The 20,349-nt window shown below is 41.2% G+C and overlaps 1 protein-coding gene across 14 annotated transcripts in view; it reads left to right on the top strand.

The window, feature by feature from the left end:
* The window catches only part of MACF1 (microtubule actin crosslinking factor 1), a 330,452-nt gene that overhangs the window by 102,618 nt on the left and 207,485 nt on the right, over nucleotides 1-20,349 (top strand). Inside the window, exon 1 of one of the 14 annotated variants that reach the window (XM_049617435.1) lies at nucleotides 8,166-9,537. The exons of the other annotated variants lie outside the window; for them this stretch is intronic. Within the exon in view, the coding sequence (XP_049473392.1) occupies nucleotides 9,471-9,537 (67 nt within the window). The 5' untranslated portion in view covers nucleotides 8,166-9,470. Of the gene's footprint in view, nucleotides 1-8,165; nucleotides 9,538-20,349 lie in introns of those variants that run through there. 14 annotated transcript variants of the gene reach the window in all.

Raw genomic sequence — 20,349 nt, 5'->3', positions numbered from 1 at the left:
GATACTTAAAAAAAAAAAAAAAAAAAAAAGCAGACCCCTCTTTCTTCTAGTACTTGCTATTAGTTAAATTATATTCCTTTGGCTTCTAAAAGCCCAGTGCTGGAACAGCCTCACATTTGCTATTTCTAAGTCTCCATGGTTGAGGATTAATAAAAGTCTAACTTTCCCTGGAGTCCACCCTTGGATTTCAGTGCTTTTACTACTGTCATTGTGATCCACCTGCTACCTTCAAGCCAATGTATTGAGAACTTGTTACTTGGTATCTTACAAGTTAAGGTAGAGATTTAATGACTTATTACTTCGCTTGCTATTAAAAGTTCATGAATGCTTGACAGAATTAGAATTAGATTCAGTCATTCCCCAGTGTCCTTTCCAGTAAGTCCCAGAAGTGCTTTTGACTAAATATTCAGATCCCAGCATGTGTCTATATCAGCAAAAACAGACATTTAGAAATATGTTTGCTTGTGTGGTGGTGTGTTTAAAGAGGTAGCCCAACGTAGCTTTTCTGGAATATAAGCCTGTATTGGAGTTTAGAAGGAAAGGAAAAGGCAGGCATGAATTATTTGGCCCTATGTACTATTTCAGATGCAGTGAGAAAGTAATTATCATCCAGGCTGAGGCTGCTACTTCCCTTTCCCCATGCACTATGGTAATGACATTTCTAAACCACTAATTGATTGATATTTTGAAAGTTTACCTTCAGTATAAGATTTTCTCTGATACTTACTAGGCAGACCCCTATCTCTTAAGTGGTTTCTTTTTTATGTTTTAGTAATGTGAATTTCATAAATAGCCATAAAATACATTGAAATAAAAAATAAAAATACATTGTAAAAGCTTTTTATTTCTATGAGACAACTTTGGTTCTAGTACCTAATAGTTAATTGGGAATGTGCTGTGTTCAGTTTATCTGTAAAATTGGAGCAGGGGCTTTCTAATTGGTGACTATGGATACCAAAACTTATGCAGAAATGCTTAAGAGATTCTGTACCCATTTTATTTTAATTTCAATTTTGAGATGTATTTTATCTATTTAAAATATATTTAAATAGATACATTTATCTCGGGGCGCCTGGGTGGCTCAGTCAGCTAAGCGTCTGACTTTGGCTCAGGTCATGACCTGGCGGTCCGTGAGTTTGAGCCCCACATTGGGCTCTGTGCTGACGGCTCAGAGCCTGGAGCCTGCTTCCCATTCCATGTCTCCCTCTCTCTCTGCCCCTCTCCCTCTCATATTCATTCTCTCTCTCTCTCTCTCTCTCTCTCTCTCTCTCTCACAAAAATAAACATTAAAAAAAAGTAACATATATGCTGTAATGTACTACCTTCCAAATGGACATCACCAGAATAAAGTTCCCCCACCATCTATCTCTGAATATATATTTAACTGCTTATAAATTTACAGTTTATTCAAAAAGTGAAGTTAGTATCTAGTATCTTTTCATCTGGTCTTTAAAAACAAAAATTTTTTTTTAATTGGAAGCGTTTCACTATTGCAGAACATACTGCAGAATATATGTCCTGTGCCTGATAAATTCTGGGCAAGACTCAGTTGTATGGGCTCAGGTGCTCAGTCCATAGTGAGTGGGAAACACATTGGTAAGTGATGGCACTGTAATAGTGGCAGAGCATGTACTAAAAGTTTTTGTGCTTCTTGTCCTACATTTCTAGTCATATTTAAATATTGTAAAGAATGTACACAGTTTTAGATATTGAAGGTATTTGGCTTTGAAACAAATATTTCTGCTGTTCTTCAGGTTCTTATATCAATTTATTTGAGTAATATCATGAGAGTACCAGGCACACTGTGAAACTGTTACTGTTTGTTGCTGTTTGTATGAACCAGTTAAAAAAGGCTTCACTGTATTTCATGACATAGACATAGACTGGATGCTGAGGGTATTTATAACTGTAATTAACTGATCTCTAATTTTAATCAAAATTACTTGACTGGTTATTTCATTTAGCTTTAAAATAAGTAACATACATTTGAAGCCATAACATTGATTTATACTATTAAACACTACTTTTATTTATTTTTTATTTTATTAAAAAAATTTTTTTTAACGTTTATTCATTTTTGAGAGACAGAGAGAGACAGACCATGAGCGGGGAAGGGGCAGAGAGAGGGAGACACAGAATCCAAAGCAGGCTCCAGGCTCTGAGCTGTCAGTACAGAGCCTGACGTGGGGCTTGAACTCACAAACTGCGAGATCCTGACCTGAGCAGAAGTTGAATGCTCAACCGACTGAGCCAACCAGGTGCCCCTATTTTTATTTTTTTTAAATACTGCTTTCATATATTCTATATGTTGAGTTGCATATAAGATTTGTTTGAAAACGTGTTCTGTGAGAGTTAAAAACCACTAGGTGGCTTCTTTCTTTCTTTCTTTCTTTCTTTCTTTCTTTCTTTCTTTCTGAGAGAAAGAGAGTGCACATGTACAGAGAGAAGCAGAGAGAGAGGGAGACAGAGGATTTGAAGTGGCTCTGCCATGATAGTAGAGAGCCCCTTGCAGGGCTTGAAGTCAGACTCACAAACTGTGAGATTATGACCTGAGGCAAAGTCTGACACTTAACTGACTGTGCCACCCAGGTGCCCCTAAAAACCACTAGGTAATTTCAGGGTTCCTTCTAGTTCCTTGGTTCTAAGACACTGTGTTCTGGTAAACCCTCACTGTGTTTGTATAGATTTCTGATTTCTCCCACTCTTTTTTTTTTTTTTTTTTTTCAATTTTTTAAAGCTTTTATTTATTTTTGAGAGAGAGAGAGAGAGAGAGAATGCTGGAGAGGAACAGAGTGAGAGGGAGACACAGAATCCGAAGCAGGCTCCCGGCTCTGATCTGTCAGCACAGAGCCCGACACGGGGCTCGAAACCACAAACCGGAGATCATGACCTGAGCCGAATGAAGTCGGATGCTTAACCGACTGAGCCACCCAGGTGCCCCTGATTTCTTCCGCTCTTAAAGTTGATAACAAGTTCTGTTTTTCTTGTAGAGTTGGAAAGGATCTTACATATTAACCAGTCCAACCTCTTAATCCTACCTTTATTAGAAGTCATTCTTCCTTTGCTTAAAGGTCTTTGATGGTACAACATACAGCCTATGGACTATTCATTGTGTTGGTAATGGGGAGTTCTTTTTTAATTTGGAAGTTGCCTCTTTTTTTTTTTTTTTTTCCTTTTTAAAGCTTATTTACTTTATGAGAGACCATGAGCGGGGGAAGGGCACAGAGAGAGGGAGAGAGACCATCCCAAGCAGACTCCACACTGTTAGCACAGAGCTTGATGCAGGGCTCAAACTCATGAACTGAGCCAAAATCAAGAGTCGGATGCTTAACAGACTAAGCCATCCAGATGCCCCAGAAGTTGTCTCTTTGTAACTTAGGCCCATTAGTCCAAATTCTGCCTAGCAAAGATCAAGTCTACTTCCTCTTCTAGGTGTCAGACTTACTTAGGTTTGAAGGCTATCTTTGCCAGCCCAGACACTTTCCTCTTATTTACTATATATGATTCCCTAACTCATTATTCTAGTATTCCCTTTGGACAGTTAAATCAATTGTTTTTGCTTTGAAAATTTGGAGGCCATGTGTTCATGTGGAGAGGTGAGGGGAGTAGAACAGAAACATGGGGAAGGAATCACTGATCACTGTTCCTTCACTTTTCTTAGTTTTTTTCCTAGATGTTTATGAGTCCCTTGGTGAGCTCTGGTTATATAAGCACATGGCTTTTACAACCACATCCCTAAGTCACCATCTCTTCAGCGGATGTAAACAAGGTACAGGAAGACATAGTTTATATTGAAGTCATATAATATCTGTAAAACAGCACTTTGCATTCAATTAGTATTTAGATTTTTAAATAGTTTTCGATACACCCTGTCCACACTTAACATTCACATATATCTTCTTGTTATTCCAAAAACTTCCTGTTAAAATAACCTATTTCCCCCAGACTCCTCCCCACTCCTATAGCCAGAGTTACCTTTCTGAAATACAGAGCTTTGTGTGTCACTCTCCTGCTTAAAATCCATCAGTGCCTCTCCTCTGCTTTTAGAATAAAGTTCAAACTTTTCAGCATGACATAAAAGTGTTGTGGGGCACCTGGCTGGCTCAGTCAGTAGAGCATGCGACTCTTGATCTCGGGGTCATGAGTTTGAGTCCCACGTCGAGAGTAGAGATTACTTTTTTTTTTTTTTAAGTGTTTTTATAATTTGCTCCCTGCCTATTTCACTAGTTCCATTTCCTGTCTTGGTCTTATAAGCAACTAGTACTCCAGAATCTTTTAAAAACTTGCAGATCTCTACCACAAATGCCCATACTGCCTTTTCAGCTGGACTACTTGATACTTGTCCTTCAAGGTAAGTAGTTACTGCCTCTGGAAAGTCTTTCTCCACTGAAGTAAGACTTCCTTTTCGGTGCTCCAGTAGCATTGTTAGTGCTTCTTATTCAAACCTGTATCATCTTGCTCTTGTCTGTCTCTCCCCACTAATTAGAGGCTGTTAGACTGTAAGATCTTTAAGAACAGGGACTCTTACTCACCTCAGTTTCTCAAGTGTCTGAGACAAAATAGCTGTCAGCAAATGTCACTTGAACAAATAAAATGAAAAAATTATGATAGCATTAGATATAAGCTGTAGCATGAACTTGTCCTATTCATTTATGTATTTATAGGGCTTGCATTAGCTTGACATGTAATCTAAGGTAGGTGCTCCATATAGAATAATTGAATGATAGAGAGTTGCCCTGTGTTGTAGTTTATTAATAACTCATATTGTTATAGCATAAATGGGAAGAAAGCTTTATGGTTCCTTGAGAAGAACATTTGCCAAAGGACAAATGTGTCCCTCTCTAGGGTCTTGTTTTCTTTATCTGTAAAGTAAAAGGGTTGGACAATCCAGTCTCTTAAGGTTCTTTCCATTTTCAGTATCCCACTGGGATACTAGCTATAATTCCTGGATCTGGACCATGTGAAGTGCAACCTAAGATTCCGTCACCTTTTTTTTTTTTTTTTTTTAAAGGAGCTCCATTACACTGTTGAGTCTGTTAAGCTTAAGTTCAGTTATAAAATGGTCAGAGACTGTCCATGGATTGCTGTTAATCTCCCTGCTAGACACCACTGTCCCTTTAGTTTTCTTGAACTTCAGCACACGACTTACAGGTTTTCTACTTACATTTTGTCCTGTGAGACTTGGCGTCAGTGTTGAGGTTGTTTTGAATGTTGATTCCTCCATTTATGACATCGGCTGTGCATCCTCCATTTATATTATCTGAAAATGTGTTAGGCATATAACAGGCACTCAGTAAATAAGTAAATGGTCATATATCAAATATCTTTACTCAGATGACAAAATCATTAGCTGTTTTAATCAAGGTGGAGCCTTTATCTTTTTCTTTCCTTAGCTATTTTTTCCAGATCTGTCCAGTGTAGAAAGACCACTGAACTTGGAGTCAGGAAATCTGGGTTCTAAGTCCTGGCTCTTCTGCTGCCTACTGGGAGATGTTAGGTCACTTATTTCCTCTGGACTTCAAATTTCCATTCTGAGTGAGAAGAATAAAGACTAAAGTCTCTAATTTTCTGTGATTCTGGCAGTGTGATCATCTGGCCTGGACTTGCATGTAGCATGGAATTGTGGTTGAGAGTCTGGGTCAGACTGCTTGTGCTATCATTCTAGCTCTGCCACTGCTGGCAGATTGACATCAATCTACCTGGGCCTGTGTTTCCTCCTCTGTAAAGTCAGGTTAATAATACTGCATGGTGGTTTCGAGTTAGTTTTTAGAATACACTCTGCACATGGTAAGGACTTTACAATTGTTTTTTCTTTGTTTGTTTAAATTTATTTATTTATTAGTAATCTCTGAACCCAAAGTGGGGCTGGAACCTGAGCCTGAGGTTCAGGGGCTGTGAGCCTGAGATCAAGAGTCGCACGTTCTTCTGACTGAGCCAGACTGACACTCCAAGGACTATATAATTGTTTACTATCATCATGATACTTGTTTCACAAAAGATATCATTGAGGACATAGTAATTTCCTGTAGGCTGCAGGGACAAAATACAAATATTTGTCTTTAAAGTGGGAATGAAGACATGTGAAAGAAGCCAATGTGGGAGTATATGAAAAGTTAGTGGCATATTATGAATCATTGTTTTACACATCAGGAGGAAAGCCTTTTGTGTCTGCTTTAATATTCTTAACAGTGAATGATTTTGGCATTTAAAGAAATAAATGTATATTGCTTTGATTTTCTGTGATACTGTAAGAATGCCAGTAGTTGTAAATTCTCCAATATCTTTTAGCCATGTATGGAAATAGTGGCTTGAATCTCTTCCATTCAACATTTTATTTATTTTTAATTTTTATTTTTTCCCCACTCAGACTCACTTTTCCTGACTCTAACATCTCTGAACACACAGTGACCGATGACATGACTAAAAGTTGGGCAAAAAAGAAGGGGAATGGTTGGGGTAATCACTGCTCAGGCCGGTCTCCTCTGAATAATTAAGAGCTGACTGTCTTTTTTTTTTTTTTTTTTTTTATGTTTATCTATTTATTTTGAGAGAGACCGCAAGTGCATGCACGGTGGGGAGAGAGAGGGAGAGAGAGAACCACGAATAGGCTCTTTACTGTCCGTGTGGAGCCCAATGCAGGGCTCGATCTCACAAACTGTGAGATCATGACCTGAGCTGAAATCAAGAATTGAGTGCTTAACTGACCAAGGCACCCCAAGAGCTGACTGTCTTAACCAAAGTCTTCCTGCTGTCAGCAGTAGCTTCCCTTTTGAGATTCAGGACCTCCTAGCATCCTGGGAGGGAAGGCAGGTCTCCTGGTAGCTAGACTGACCTTGTCCCCAGGACTCTCTCAGTCCACAGTGCCTTCAGGGGAAATGGGTTCTGCTTGGATGCAGGGGGAATGAGGAGAAGGCAGGTTTTGGTTCATCTTTTTCAGAACTTACCCAGTGATGATTATTTTGACTTTTAGAGACTGTGAAATTATTTAGTATTTCTAGAAGTTGCCCCACATATTCATTTAGGATATGCCCTAAATCTCCAGTTGGCTATAGTCAAATATTTTTATTTCTTTATCTTCCCAGGAATATTCCACGTTCTTAAATATACAGCTCCCACACGGCAGTGTAGTTGTTCTGGATTAAGTCCTTCCCACAGACAGCAGGGTATAAGAGGGGGGCATAGCTTTGGAGCTGGACAAATGGCTGTGTAATCTTGGTCAAGTTAGTTAGCCTTTTAAAAATATTTTCATTTCTAGGGGTGCCTAGGTGGCTTAGTCGGTTAAGCGTCAAGTCATGATTTCCCTGTTCATGGGTTTGAGCCTCAAGTCAGGCTCTTTGCTGACAGCTCAGAGCCTGGAGCCTGCTTCCGATTCTGTGTCAGCTCAGAGCCTGGAGCCTGCTTCCGATTCTGTGTCTATCCCTCTGCCCCTCCCCTGCTCACATTCTCTCTCTCTCTCTCTCTCTCTCTCTCTCTCTCTCTCAAAAATAAACAAACATTAAAAGATTTTTAAAAAAGAAAAATATTTTCATTTCTGAGTTGGAATTGATAATACCATCTTAGAGAATTGTTGGGATTAGATGAAATTATATTTAAAGTTCTTAGCACATCATCTGTGAACTAGCAGTTACAGTAGATGCTCAGTTAATTTTAGCTTAGGTTATTGAGTGCCTTCAAAATGTGTGTAAGACCAGGATAGGAGGCAGAAGACTTAAGACTCAGGAAATTTAAGTCAGATAAAGGAAAAGGTTACTAAATACGAATCAGGAAGCATTTATTCCTTTTTCCTCTCTCTTCCCTATTCCTTGTGCCTTTCCCTTCCTAGGACAAGGTAAATTCTAGGGAGGACCCTTTCTGTCCCAAGATTGACTAAGGAGAGTTTAATAAGAGGAACAAACTGAGTAGAATTGTCGCAGGTTATCGGGGTGACTGGGAGCTTAGTCAAGGAGGGATAAGGTCAGCTGTGAGTCTCGTTATTAGTAAGTAGTAACAGGATTATTAGCACTTTGTAGGTGGGAGGGATGCCCAGTAGGGAGTGAAGAAAGCTGTCAGGGCACTGAGGCAGGTCATAGGGCTTGTGTAAACAGAGTGGCCTGCTAGGCAGGCTCAGTCTGTTAGTTTTTACTTGCAGTCTTTGGGGCTAATCTCTGCAGACTTGCTTTCCTGGGCGTTGCCCCTCCCCCCCCTTGCCTAGAAACAGGATTGGAAGTAGCATTAGCCTGAAGAAGTCATTCTATTTAGGGAGCTGGAGCAGAGGGCCAGTGATTAGGCCCTTATCTGCAGCGGGGCCTTTCTGCGTGGTGTGGGGCCAGGATCCTAGTGGCCGTCCTGCCATCGGCGGAGGCTCGGCTTCTCTAACCCCTGGTTGGGTCAGAATTGTGAAGAAGCAATAGATGGGCCGGGCCATCCTAATGAAAAAGCCCTTCATTGTATTTCTTCAACATTCCAGTGTCTGGTACAATTAGCCAAGACTCAGAAAACAAGTTGGACAAACAAGCAAGCAGTCTTCCTCTGATGGATAAAGGGATCGCTGGCACCTCGGAGTTAAGTGTGCTGACTTGCAAAGACAGAGTGGGAGGGTCTGGGAAGAGGAAGGGGACTTTGGGATGACATTCCTGGCTGGATGAGAGGAAAGAATGGAGCAACAGGCAAACAGTGTTTTTGAAGTTGATGAAATCTGCCGGGCTAATCTACCTGAGAGGCTGGCTGCGGCTGGGCTACTCTGTAAAGTAGGCGGAATCATTGACGAGAGACTGTGACTCTTCCCTTTGGGCAGCTGTAAGTGTGGGGAAGTGAAGCTCCCTTTAGAATCTGGGAATCTGTTGGCAGCGGACAGTGAAGGAATTCGCCGCGTTGTAGTCTGTCCCATTTTGGGACCTTCTCAGTTGGTTAACACTTCATAGGTACTTCTGCCTGAGGAGAGGCCAGCCCTAGGAGCAGTTTGTTGGGCAATGGATGCACTGTTCCTGACTTGGCAGTAAGCCATTCTACCTTACCAGCTGTCCTGCAACTCTCTAAGATTCCCCAGGTCACAAGCTTCTGCTCTGCAAATGGAGGGTAACTCAAAGACCAGCCTCTTTCTATGTGCTCAGTCTTACTCAGTGACTTGGCTGGACTTTTTCATATGAAGCTCCCACCTCTGTATGCTGCTGTTGGTCTGAAAACTCTGAGCTGGTGCCACTTTTGAATAGGATGCTGTTTGCCTGAAGACCTGAACCCAGTTTTTGGAATTGCCTTAAGGAGGAGCTTCCTCTCTGACCTCAAGGGGAGGAGGAGGTCATTAGGAAGTGGTGGGTGGAGCCACGTCTCTGTACTTCTGCTGTCTCTCCCTGCTCATCGAATAGCCCTTTGGCTATCTGTCTCTATTCACCCTGAAGTCTTTTTTGAGGAGCTGCAGAGGGTGCACAAGCCACTGTCTGGAGGTTCTTTGGAACACCCTCCTTTTGGGTGGGGTCAGCAGACACGAGAGTGCCATGTGGCCTAGTTACCAAGATGAGCACGAGTTCAACGCCCACCTGGTTTGCCGCATGTGCTGTATGGGTACGTGAAGTTTGTTCTTTGTCTGGGCCTGTGGATCCCAAAGAGCCCTTGCTCTCATTGACTCATAGGAATATATGGGCTTTGAAATCTTGCAGGTGTTACAAACTTCGGGCTTGTTAAAATGTGCAGGGGAATAGACTGTGGTGCCCTACTTCCTGGGGAACTTCTTAAGCTTGTAGTCACTGGCAGTTAAGAGCCTGAGCTTTGGGTGTGGGACTTTTTTATAGAGACTGAATTCATGCTCATGCTTCTTTTCGCCTGTATCAGGAAACCAGTTTTAAGTTATGTTACATAGTTCTGAAAGTCCAGGGTGTATTTTTAGCAGAAGTTGGTTACGGAGTCCACCTCTGAGCAGACTGGATGGTGGGGGGCGGGGGCGGGGGCGGGGTGGGGAGGAGTCATGGCCTGGATTTCCTCTTTGGGGCTGATTGCTAATTCTCCATACACTTAGTCTCTTCTGCCAGTGGCGAGGAGCTAGGAAGACTTGAAGATGGTCTGTGGACAGGACCTAAAGAAGAGTTGGAGGCTAGGAGGAGTGTTGTGTAGGCTGCACTTAGATCTCCTTTGATAAAAGACTAGGGTTCATTTAGATAATATTCTGTGACCTTGAGCAAATGGCCTAGCCTTTTTGGCCACAGGTTTCTTTTGGCTTCCAAACTACAGGGTGCTGGAGTGAGATATCAATTCATCACTTCTCAGTAAAATGAAAAAGATAAGGGGAAGGTAGTGTGCTTTTCATGAGCGAAACTCATTTAAAGAACTGTCCTTTACTTTGAAATTGCCCTTCCTACTTTTCTGATGTTAAAATGTCCTTTATTTTATGAATGAATTGTTCTTAGGTGGTAGTTTGGTTTTAGATAATGCCTACTTAACAAAAGAAAAGGTTAACAACTTTATGTTAGGTTTTCTGATTTATTTTGGAACATTTATTGGTTGGTGAAATCCAAGTTTGGGAACTCCTGGATTGATCATCGACTTCGATAATCAAACTTTTGATTTTATACTGTTGAGTCTCTAAAGCAGAACAAAATTGTGACCCAAATAGGTTTTCACTAAAATGGAAATCACTGGCTGTTTTATCAAAGGGAGATGACAGAAGAAATCTCAGAAGGGGTGTAGCATAGCTAGGGTTCCGATTCTGTCTCCTGACGGGGAGGCCAGTATTGCTAGATATTTAAGTGCTTTCTGAGAAACAGAGGTGGTATTATAATAATGTTTGGGGCACATGGAGGGGCCGTTTTAGTCTGTTGTTGCCATGTAGTCTAGCCTTTTATCTTTCTGGTATCATTGAGATTTCCTCCCTGAGATCTAGAGGAAAGAGGCTCTGTATCTGAAAGTGCTTAGAGATAAAAGGGCCCCTTTTCTGTAATCAACAGAGAAGTATAAGGAAATCTAGAATCTTTATTGAAAGTTTGGAAGCAAAAACGTTATTCTCTCTCATCCTACCTCTTTTAATCCCATGGCTAATAGTTAAAAGAGGGATTTTGGCGTCACCTGTTTACTTGGGGCTCTTGCTCTATCACCAAATAGCTATATGAGGTGGGAGAATTGCTTAACCTTTCTATGCCTTGGTTTCTTCATTTGTTAAAAGAGGATTTAAATAGACCCTAACTCAGAGTCATTATGAGGAATACATGATATTCCAGCATTTAGCCCAGTGTAAGCTCTGCAGGTGGTTTTGATATGGCTGGTTCCCAAACTAAGATCTGGGAAGCATTGATCTATCTAGTCCAAACTCCTCACATTATAGATGAAACTCAGGTTCAACGAGGGAAGATGAGTATTCAGTAAGTTAAGAATCATAGGCTAGAGGCCAGCAAATCCAAGTTATAGGCCTGATTCTGCCACTATGGCACTTTCTCCAAGTTCTTAAGTCTCACAGGACTGGGATTTCTTCATCTTTAAGATATTTTGAGGATTCTTAAACCTCTGATCTCTTTCTATCTGGGAAGTATTTAGTTTTTCTGAATGTGATAATCTAGTGAATTTTCAAGAAACTATCGAGCTTTTCTCCCTTTTCCCTTCTGCTTGTATGCCTCTCCCTCTATCTCTATGGCTCATTTCTCTTGCTACATGCTTACTCCCAGATTATTTCTGTATCTAACTTCTGTCTTGTATTCTCTGATTCCCAATAGAGCAAGGAATTATTATTCATAAAGTTCCTGTTTGCCTGAGAAATAACATAAAACTTTAATTTTATTTTGAAGTTTCTATAATTATCACTTCCTTAAACTCCCAAATCTCAATCTTCATTGAGACATAAGCCTGTACCAACCCTTGGTGATAGATTTCTGTCATGAATCCTATTATAGCTTTGGTTTGCACCTCCCTTCTTCCCGTTATTACACAGGACTATATTGTGTTGTCTCCTAATAATTTCATGATGGCAGTAGGTGTGGTGGTTAAAAGTCTGTGATAGACGTGAATTTGAATCTCCATTCTGCTACTTGCTAACTGTGTGACTTCTGGCAAATTATTAATAAGCCTCTTTGAGCCTCACTTTGAACTATAAAAATGAGGATAAATAATGCGTACTTGATAGAGTTGTGAGGAGTAAATCAAATACTAAATGAGACAGGCTTTGCACAGTGCCTGACACAGAGTACACACAATATCTAGGTCAGTCTTATCTCCCAAAGTTGACTTATATATATCTGAGGATAGGAATCATTTATAATGCTGGTGCCGTTATACATTTTTGGTAAGCACAGTTTAATTGCTTGATCTCCAACTCATCTTTTCTCCATTCCTCTCCTCCCCTCCCCCTCCCATCCTCCCCTCCCCTCTCTTTTCCTCTCCTTTCTTCTCTTTCTCTCCCCTCCCTCCCTCTCTCTCCTTTTCTCCCTCCCTTCCTTTCTTATCAAAGCATAGTTGACAGACAATGTTATGTTAGTTTGAGGCATATGATTCAATAAGTTTATACCTTATGCTGTGCTCACCACAGTGTATCTACCCTCTGTCACCATACATTACTATTACAATATTATTGACTATATTCCCTATGCTGTACCTTTTACCCCTGTGCCTTATTCATCCCATAGCTGGAAGCCTGTATCTCCCACTCCCCTTTACACATTTTGCCCACCCCCACACCCCACTCCCCTTTGGTGACCATCAGTTTGTCCTCTGTATTTGTGGATCTGTTTCTTCAGCCCATTTTCTTTGAGCTTACATTAAGTGGTTCAAAGTCTCCTGGATCCAGATGTGGCAAGAAGAATTTAGGAAAGCTGTAACTGTAGATGGGACATCTGAATGGAAATCCATGCTCCCTGCTGAAAAGCAGCCTTTTTTTCTTTTTTTTTTTTTTTTAGAGAGAGAGAGAGAGCACAGAAGGGCAGAGGGAGAGGGAGAGGGAGAGGGAGGGAGGGAGAGAAGAGAGAGAGAGAGAGAGAAAGAGAGAGAGAAAGAGAGAAAATACCAAGCAGGCTTCATGGCCAGCACTGAGTGTGGAACCTAATGTGGGGTTGGGGAGGGGGCCTCTTTTGGACAACCACGAGACCATGACCTAAGCTGAAAGCAAGAGTCCGATGTTTAACCCACTGGGCCACCCAGGAGCACCCCTCCACCCCCCGCCTTTTTTGAAAAGTAGCCTTTTAATTATCATTTGGGAATACTTCTTTAGTCTGACTTTGAAAATACCGTCACTTGTAGATAATAACCTTGGCGCATAGTGGGCTTTCAGTGTATATTTGTTAAATGAATGAGTATTCTTGAGTATCCATTGTTGTCTTAATTGTTTAAAGAAATTTAAAACATGGTTCTTGACTCCAAAGAGCTAAAGTTCAGATAAATAGGATTTACATATAGAGGTATCTAACAATAGGTTTTATATGCTTGGTGCCAAGTAAATTGAATAAACATAGGCACCTCGAGGCATCTAGAGATGGCTGGCATAGCCAAAAAGGTATAAAGGAAGAAGTGGGATTTCAGTTGGGTCTTGTAAGGAGGCTCTAACTTAGATGATCCAAAAAGAGTGGAGGGCGGGGGCAGATATTCCAGTAGGGGCAGATGGTGAACAAAGACAAGAATGTGCAAAGTGTGTTTGGAAACAATGATATCAGAATGGTTGTAGTGAGGTCTTGTAGGGGAGAGCCTAAAGAAAAAGTTGGAAGAATAGATCGTAAATTTCTTCAGGTCAGAGGCTACGTCTTTGTCTCCTCCAACCACCTAACATATAGTGAATAAAAAGTAGACTCAAATATCAAAGGGTTGTAGCAGACTATGGAGTAAAGCGCCTGGCCTTAGTCTTCTGGGAGCCACTAAAAGATTTTGAGTAGAGGGATAATATGGGCAAAGTGGTGATTTAGGAAGATTTGTTGAGAGAGGCTGTGTGCTATACTTGCCACAGCCTCACTGGCAAACAGTTAGCTTCAAATCTGTATCTTCAATTTTGACTGCTCTTCTGAACTCTAGACCTAGGGTTCCAACTGTCAGCCAGAAGGTCCTGCTAACACTTTATTATTTTTCTTCTCCTTTACCCAACCTGGGCACAACCAATCTGTGCCTCCTTCTGTTTTCCTAATCTCAAGACACTACTCCTCCCAGTTGCTAGAAACATTATTTGACCAACATTTGTTGACTAGAAACATTGGAATTGTTTTGAACCCTCCCTTTCCTTACCATATCTAGTTACTGCTTAAGGGCTATTGTTTCTGCCTCTATTTTATCTTGCAGATCTTGACTGCCCTCCTTTAATCCCTGCTGCATCTGCCCTAATTCATGCGCTTAGATTTCTTTCTTGGTTTGTCATGGTAGACATCTAGCTTGTTCTTGTACCTCTTAGTTGTCTGTCCGCTGCAGTCTGGCCTTCAGTTCAATGCCAGATTAATCCTTCAACACCCTCTTGTTCAGAAAATCTCAGTGTTACCATTTTATTTGCTGAATTAAGTACATACGCCTTCAGTTTTCTGGAGTGATTTAACCTCAGATGACCTTGCTAGCTTCCTTTCTCATTATGTTGCTAATTGTAGGCTATGCATAGCTATACTATTCCCTGAAACATATCCTCTGTACTTACACATCTCCCAATCGCTGCTCCTGCTTTTTCTTCCGTTCGGCATTCTTTTTTTTTTTTTTTTTAATTTTTTTTTTTTTTAACATTTATTTATTTTTGAGACAGAGAGAGACAGAGCATGAACGGGGGAGGGGCAGAGAGAGAGGGAGACACAGAATCTGAAACAGGCTCCAGGCTCTGAGCTGTCAGCACAGAGCCTGACGCGGGGCTCGAACTCACGGACCATGAGATCATGACCTGAGCCGAAGTCGGACGCTTAACCGACCGAGCCACCCAGGCGCCCCCCCGTTTGGCATTCTTTAACTCCTTTTTGGGCTGCCCAAATCCTAATTGTTATCCAAGGTTTAGTTCAAGCATCATGCCTTCCATGACTCTCCTCCTGCCCCTCTATCAGAATTAGCCAACTCTGTGATTATCAGCATCATGTTGTGTAGCTTGTATATGGTGTGTTATTTGCTTGATAATATTGTTAATTATTTACATATTGGTCTTTGCACTAGGTTGTAAACTTCGTGAGGTCAAGGCACAGGCCTTTTCTGACTATCTACTTCCCTTCTCTGTCAGCTCAGGTATCTCAGTTTGACATTTCCAGGTAGTTGGTGCTTCTTGGGCTTCTTGAACCATTTGTGATTTTTCTGTGGCCCCCCAGGGAAACAAGCAAAAGCTATTCTCTTATTTGCTTTTTTAATGATTTATAATGCACTGGGACTATGTTATAGGCTACGTTGGATTAGAACACAGAGCTTTGCACCGCAAATGCAGGCTTTAATTCCAATTTTAGGCCTATTGTCAAATTGTTTCTGGCAGAGTAGGACAGATAGATGTGTAAACAGTGATATCTTGTACCAAGCACAAGAGGAAGATCACCTCAACTAGTGTGTATAAGGGATAGGAAAAGCTCCTGGAGGAAGTGATGGTTGAGTTGAATACAGAACAATAAGTAATCAGAGAAAAGGGAACTATATTCCAAGCAGAGGGAACAGTAAATACAGGGGAAGATTACATTCGGCAAGAATGTTCAGGAAGGCTTAAAGAATTTTTATGAAACAGGAGAGAGGAATGAGTGGCAGGCAGGCAGCACATCATAATGGGTCTTAGATGCTGAGATAAAAAGTTTAAATATTATCCTGAATGGAGGCATCAGGCTTTGGAATCCAGTGGAGCTGAGTTCAGATTTGACTTCATTATCTACCTTGTGATCTCCGAAAAATTACTTACCCTCTCTAGGCTTTATTTTTCCAGTAAAATAATATTTAATTTTCAGGGTTGTTGAGCATTAGAAGCAATATATGTAAGGTGTGTAGCACATAAGCAGGTGTTCAATAAATGTTAACTGTTAATATTATTAGGAGGATACAGAGTCATTGAAGGATTTTAAGTCAGACAGTAAGAAGATTAGTTTTGCCAGAAAGATGGCTGGCAGCATTGAGAAGGATAGTGTCTTAATTTGGGCTGCCATAATAAAACCACACACATGGTAGCTTTCACAACACACCTTGATTTCTCACAGTTCTGGAGGCTGGAAGTCCAAGATCAAGGCAACTGCAAATGTGTTGTCTGGTGAGAGCCCTCTTGCTGGTTCATAGACTGCTGTCTTCTCACTGTACCCTCACATGGCAGAGAGAGGACTGTCTGGGGTCCTTTTATAAAGAACCACCTTTTTATAAGGCTCCACCCTCTTGATCTAATCATGTTCCGAAGTCCTCACCTCCTGATACTATCACAGTGGGGGGTTAGGATTTCAACATATAAGTTTAGGGGAGGAGATACAAACATTCAGTCCTCAACACATGGATTATAGTAGGGAAACCTGTTAGAAACAGAGAGAAAAGAAAAGTTCAGTTTTAGACAAATTGAATTTGAGATGAGCATGAAATAAATGTTTAGGAGGCAATTAGGCATATGGGAGTGGTATTTAGGATGAAAGCGTGAGCTTAAGATATGGATTTGAAAATTATCAGTTATGATTGAAAACATAGGAGTAGATGAAGTCATTCTGGGAGAATGGAGAGAACAGCTCTTCGTAACTTTTTTTAAAAGCTGTGTTTTTGGGGGGCACCTGGGTGGCTCAGTTGGTTAATAAGCATCTGACTTCAGCTCAGGTCATGATCTCGCGGTTTGTGAGTTTGAGCCCCCGTCATGCTCTTTGCTGACAGCTCAGAACCTGGACCCTCCTTCGGATTCTCCCTCTCTCTCTGCCCCTTCCTCACTTTCATGCGCTCTCTCTCTCTCTCTCTCTCTCCCTCTCTCTCTCTCTCTCTCAAAAGTAAACATTAAAAAAAATAAAAACAAGTAAAAGCTATGGTTTTCCCCTTCCACCATGCACATAACACCCACCTGTATCTTTTTAAAAAAAATTTTTTTTTCTCAATGTTTTTATTTATTTTTGAGATAGAGAGAGACAGAGCATGAGCAGGGAAAGGGCAGAGAGAGAGGGAGACACAGAATCGGAAGCAGGCTCCAGGCTCTGAGCCATCAGCACAGATCTCGATATGGGGCTCAAACTCACAGACTGTGAGATCATGACCTGAGCTGAAGTCGGACGCTCAACTGACTGAGCCACCCAGGCGCCCCAACACCCACCTGTATCTTAAGAATACAGAATGAAGGAAAGAGGGTGAAGGATGAGTAAACATATAAGGAGTGAGCAGAAGAGAAGGAATAACCCAAAGAGGAAGAGGAACACTAGGGTAGAATGGAGTCTGAGATTCATGAGGGAGAGTGGGTTTAAAAGCTGAAGGAATGATCAGCAGTGTCATTTGAATTGACAGGAAGGTGATTGTGGAGAAAGCAGTTTCAGTGAATTTGTGGGGCTGGAGGCCACACAGGTCACATGGGGGACTAGGAGGAGAGGAAGTGGAGACAGCATTGTCATCATACTTGTTCAGGAAGCCAAGGGGAAAGGAAAGAGAGAAGTTAAAGATATACAAGCTACGGGATAATTGTTGGATTAAGGTTCCTGAGGGAAGAGAACATATGGGATCCAGATTTTAGGTGGAAGGACTTGCCTAAGTTACGGGAAGGACATCTCTGCCAGTGAAACAAAAAGAAAGAAAATTAGGGTATATTGGTAGCTCAGTGGACTGTAATGCTCTTAATAAAAGTTGGAAACAAGTATTAAATCCTTCTAATTAAGTAATCCCTGCATGATTAATTGGTGCCTCAATATGTACAATCTTAGAATTTCCCAGTGGGCAGTTGGGTTCTTTGTTGTCAGTTCATAGCCTTTGGTGGGGCCAAGTTTATAAGAAGCATCAAAAATATGGCCTTTTCTTTGATTGACTTGGGTACCTTTGAAAATTGTACCTTTGCTGGGCCTGGAATTAAATTAGGGATTTGTGTGTAGGAAGCCAAACCTAAAACTTATTTTAAAAGTTTCAAAGTTTGAGCTGTTTGGAGCATTTTGAAGGTATAATAGTTAAAGTTGCTCTTTGGCTTCCCTAATGAATTTCCTTGCTAAAAATATTAATGATCTTAAACCCCAGGTATTGCAGTATCCTTGTCTTAATGCTTAAATCGGAAAGAACTTGCATGTAATTGATGGGTCTGCAACACAGGATCCTAAAAAAGAATCCTCCAGCTTTGGGGCACTGTTGTTCCATAAAACCCTTTTCTGAGGAGCTTCTGGCTCAGCTCTGAAGCAGGCTAGCTGGTCTTGAAAAGGGCTTGTAATCACGTTGCCCTTAGTAATTATGTTCAGAGTAAGTACTCAGACCTCTCACTCCTGAATTGAAAGTCAGTTTTCTAGCTATTAGAAACATGACTGATATGAGAACATTAGGTCTACCTAGCGCATTATTATCCTGTAAGGACTTGGTAGGTGAATAGAATAGCTTATTGATATAGTAAGATGGAATGAACAGTCTCCATCATGCCTGTTGCATCTTTAGGTCTAAAATAAAGGAGGCAGTGGACTAAAGAGAAATCCTATGAATTCCGCCTCTTTAAAATGTTGATTAGTTTAGGGGCACCTGGCTGGCTCAGTCGGCTGGGTGTCTGACTCTTGATCTTGGCTCGAGTCTTGCTCTCAGGGTGGTGAGTTCAAGCCCCATGTTGGGCTCTGTGCTGGGCGTGAAATCCATTAAAAAAAAAATAAAGTCGATCAGTTTAAAAGGACATTTGTTGGGGCGCCTGGGTGGCGCAGTCGGTTAAGCGTCCGACTTCAGCCAGGTCACGATCTCGCGGTCCGTGAGTTCGAGCCCCGCGTCAGGCTCTGGGCTGATGGCTCGGAGCCTGGAGCCTGTTTCTGATTCTGTGTCTCCCTCTCTCTCTGCCCCTCCCCCGTTCATGCTCTGTCTCTCTCTGTCCCAAAAATAAATTAAAAAAAAAAAAAAATTAAAAAAAAAAATAAAATAAAAGGACATTTGTTAACTTTTCCAACTATGTATTAACCTGTCACAGCAAACGCATACAGCTTTTATGATAAAAGAAATTCTGAAAAGAAAAATAAGAAGGAAAACTTGTGTCTCCAAGGTGAGAATTTTGTAAAATTAGAAACAGGCCACTCTTGGTTAAGAAGGTATTAAGTGTAGTGAAGCAGAATGGGTTTGGTAGTGGTGAAAATGTAGGGGGTGGGGCAGAACTTTCAGTTGGCTTTTTGTTTTCTCATCATGGCTGCATGTTTCAGCACACAGGTGACACTTACTGCGCTGTTGGCTTTTTTACCTGTTGGACTGTTTTCTTGTAGGTAACTTGGCTGTGATTTCATTCTGTGTGTTTTGTTAGCCAGTCTTCTAATCATATATTGGCCAGTCAAGAAAGTTTTTTAAAAAAAAAAAATTTTTTTTTTAACGTTTATTTATTTTTGAGACAGAGAGAGAGACAGAGCATGAACGGGGGAGGGTCAGAGAGAGAGAGAGACACAGAATCTGAAACAGGCTCCAGGCTCTGAGCTGTCAGCACAGAGCCCGATGCGGGGCTCGAACTCACTGACCGTGAGATCATGACCCGAGCCGAAGTCGGCCGCTCAACCGACTGAGCCACCCAGGCGCCCCAAGAAAGTTTTTGTTTTAGGTCATATCCTGCAGACCTTTAGCTGTTAGCAGCTTTGGGAGGTACAAGAAGTAAAGCATGATCTCCTTCCTTAAGGAGTTAATGATCTCATGGGTGATGTGAGAGTAAGCATATTAAAAGCCAGGACTCTATATATAAGTGCTGACTGAGTGATTAGCATAGTAAGAACCATAAAAATTTGTAGGACAAAGAGACTGTTGAGCCTGGAGTTGTCAAGAAAGGCTGCCGGAGTAGTTTTCTCAAGCATACATCTGATCATGTCATCTCCTATTTAAAATCTTTCAAAGCTTCCTCTTACCTATCTCTACCAATTTCTTAGTGGTAAAGTTTGAACTCCTTTGCTTGCAAGAACGGTCATGATTTGACCCATGCCATCCTATCTAGTTTTAAATCTCTCCACTACCTAATACACATCCTTTCTTTCAACCATCCTTGATTCTGTGCTCTTCTCTGAACATAAGCTCCCAGTTGTCTCCGTGAATTTGCATTACGTGAAACTTCGTGTAGTAGCTTTGTCCCTTCCTTTTAATTCCTGGCTAACTTCTACTCATCTTTTAAGGTTTAGGTAGAGTCATTCATCTGGAAACTTTCACTAACTGCTCATGTTTCCCTCTCCTGTTCAGGTAGCTTAACCATTTCTCTTGTGTTCTTGAGCACTCTGTGCTTAGCTCTGTTATAGCATGTATCAAACTGTATTGCAGTTATTTCTCTTTTCTGCTAGACTTTTTCTTCTCTTCTCTTCTCTTCTCTTCTCTTCTCTTCTCTTCTCTTCTCTTCTCTTCTCT

Source organism: Panthera uncia (assembly GCF_023721935.1).
Source record: "Panthera uncia isolate 11264 chromosome C1 unlocalized genomic scaffold, Puncia_PCG_1.0 HiC_scaffold_4, whole genome shotgun sequence".
NCBI lineage: Eukaryota > Metazoa > Chordata > Mammalia > Carnivora > Felidae > Panthera > Panthera uncia.
This window is presented reverse-complemented; position numbering and strand designations above follow the sequence as displayed.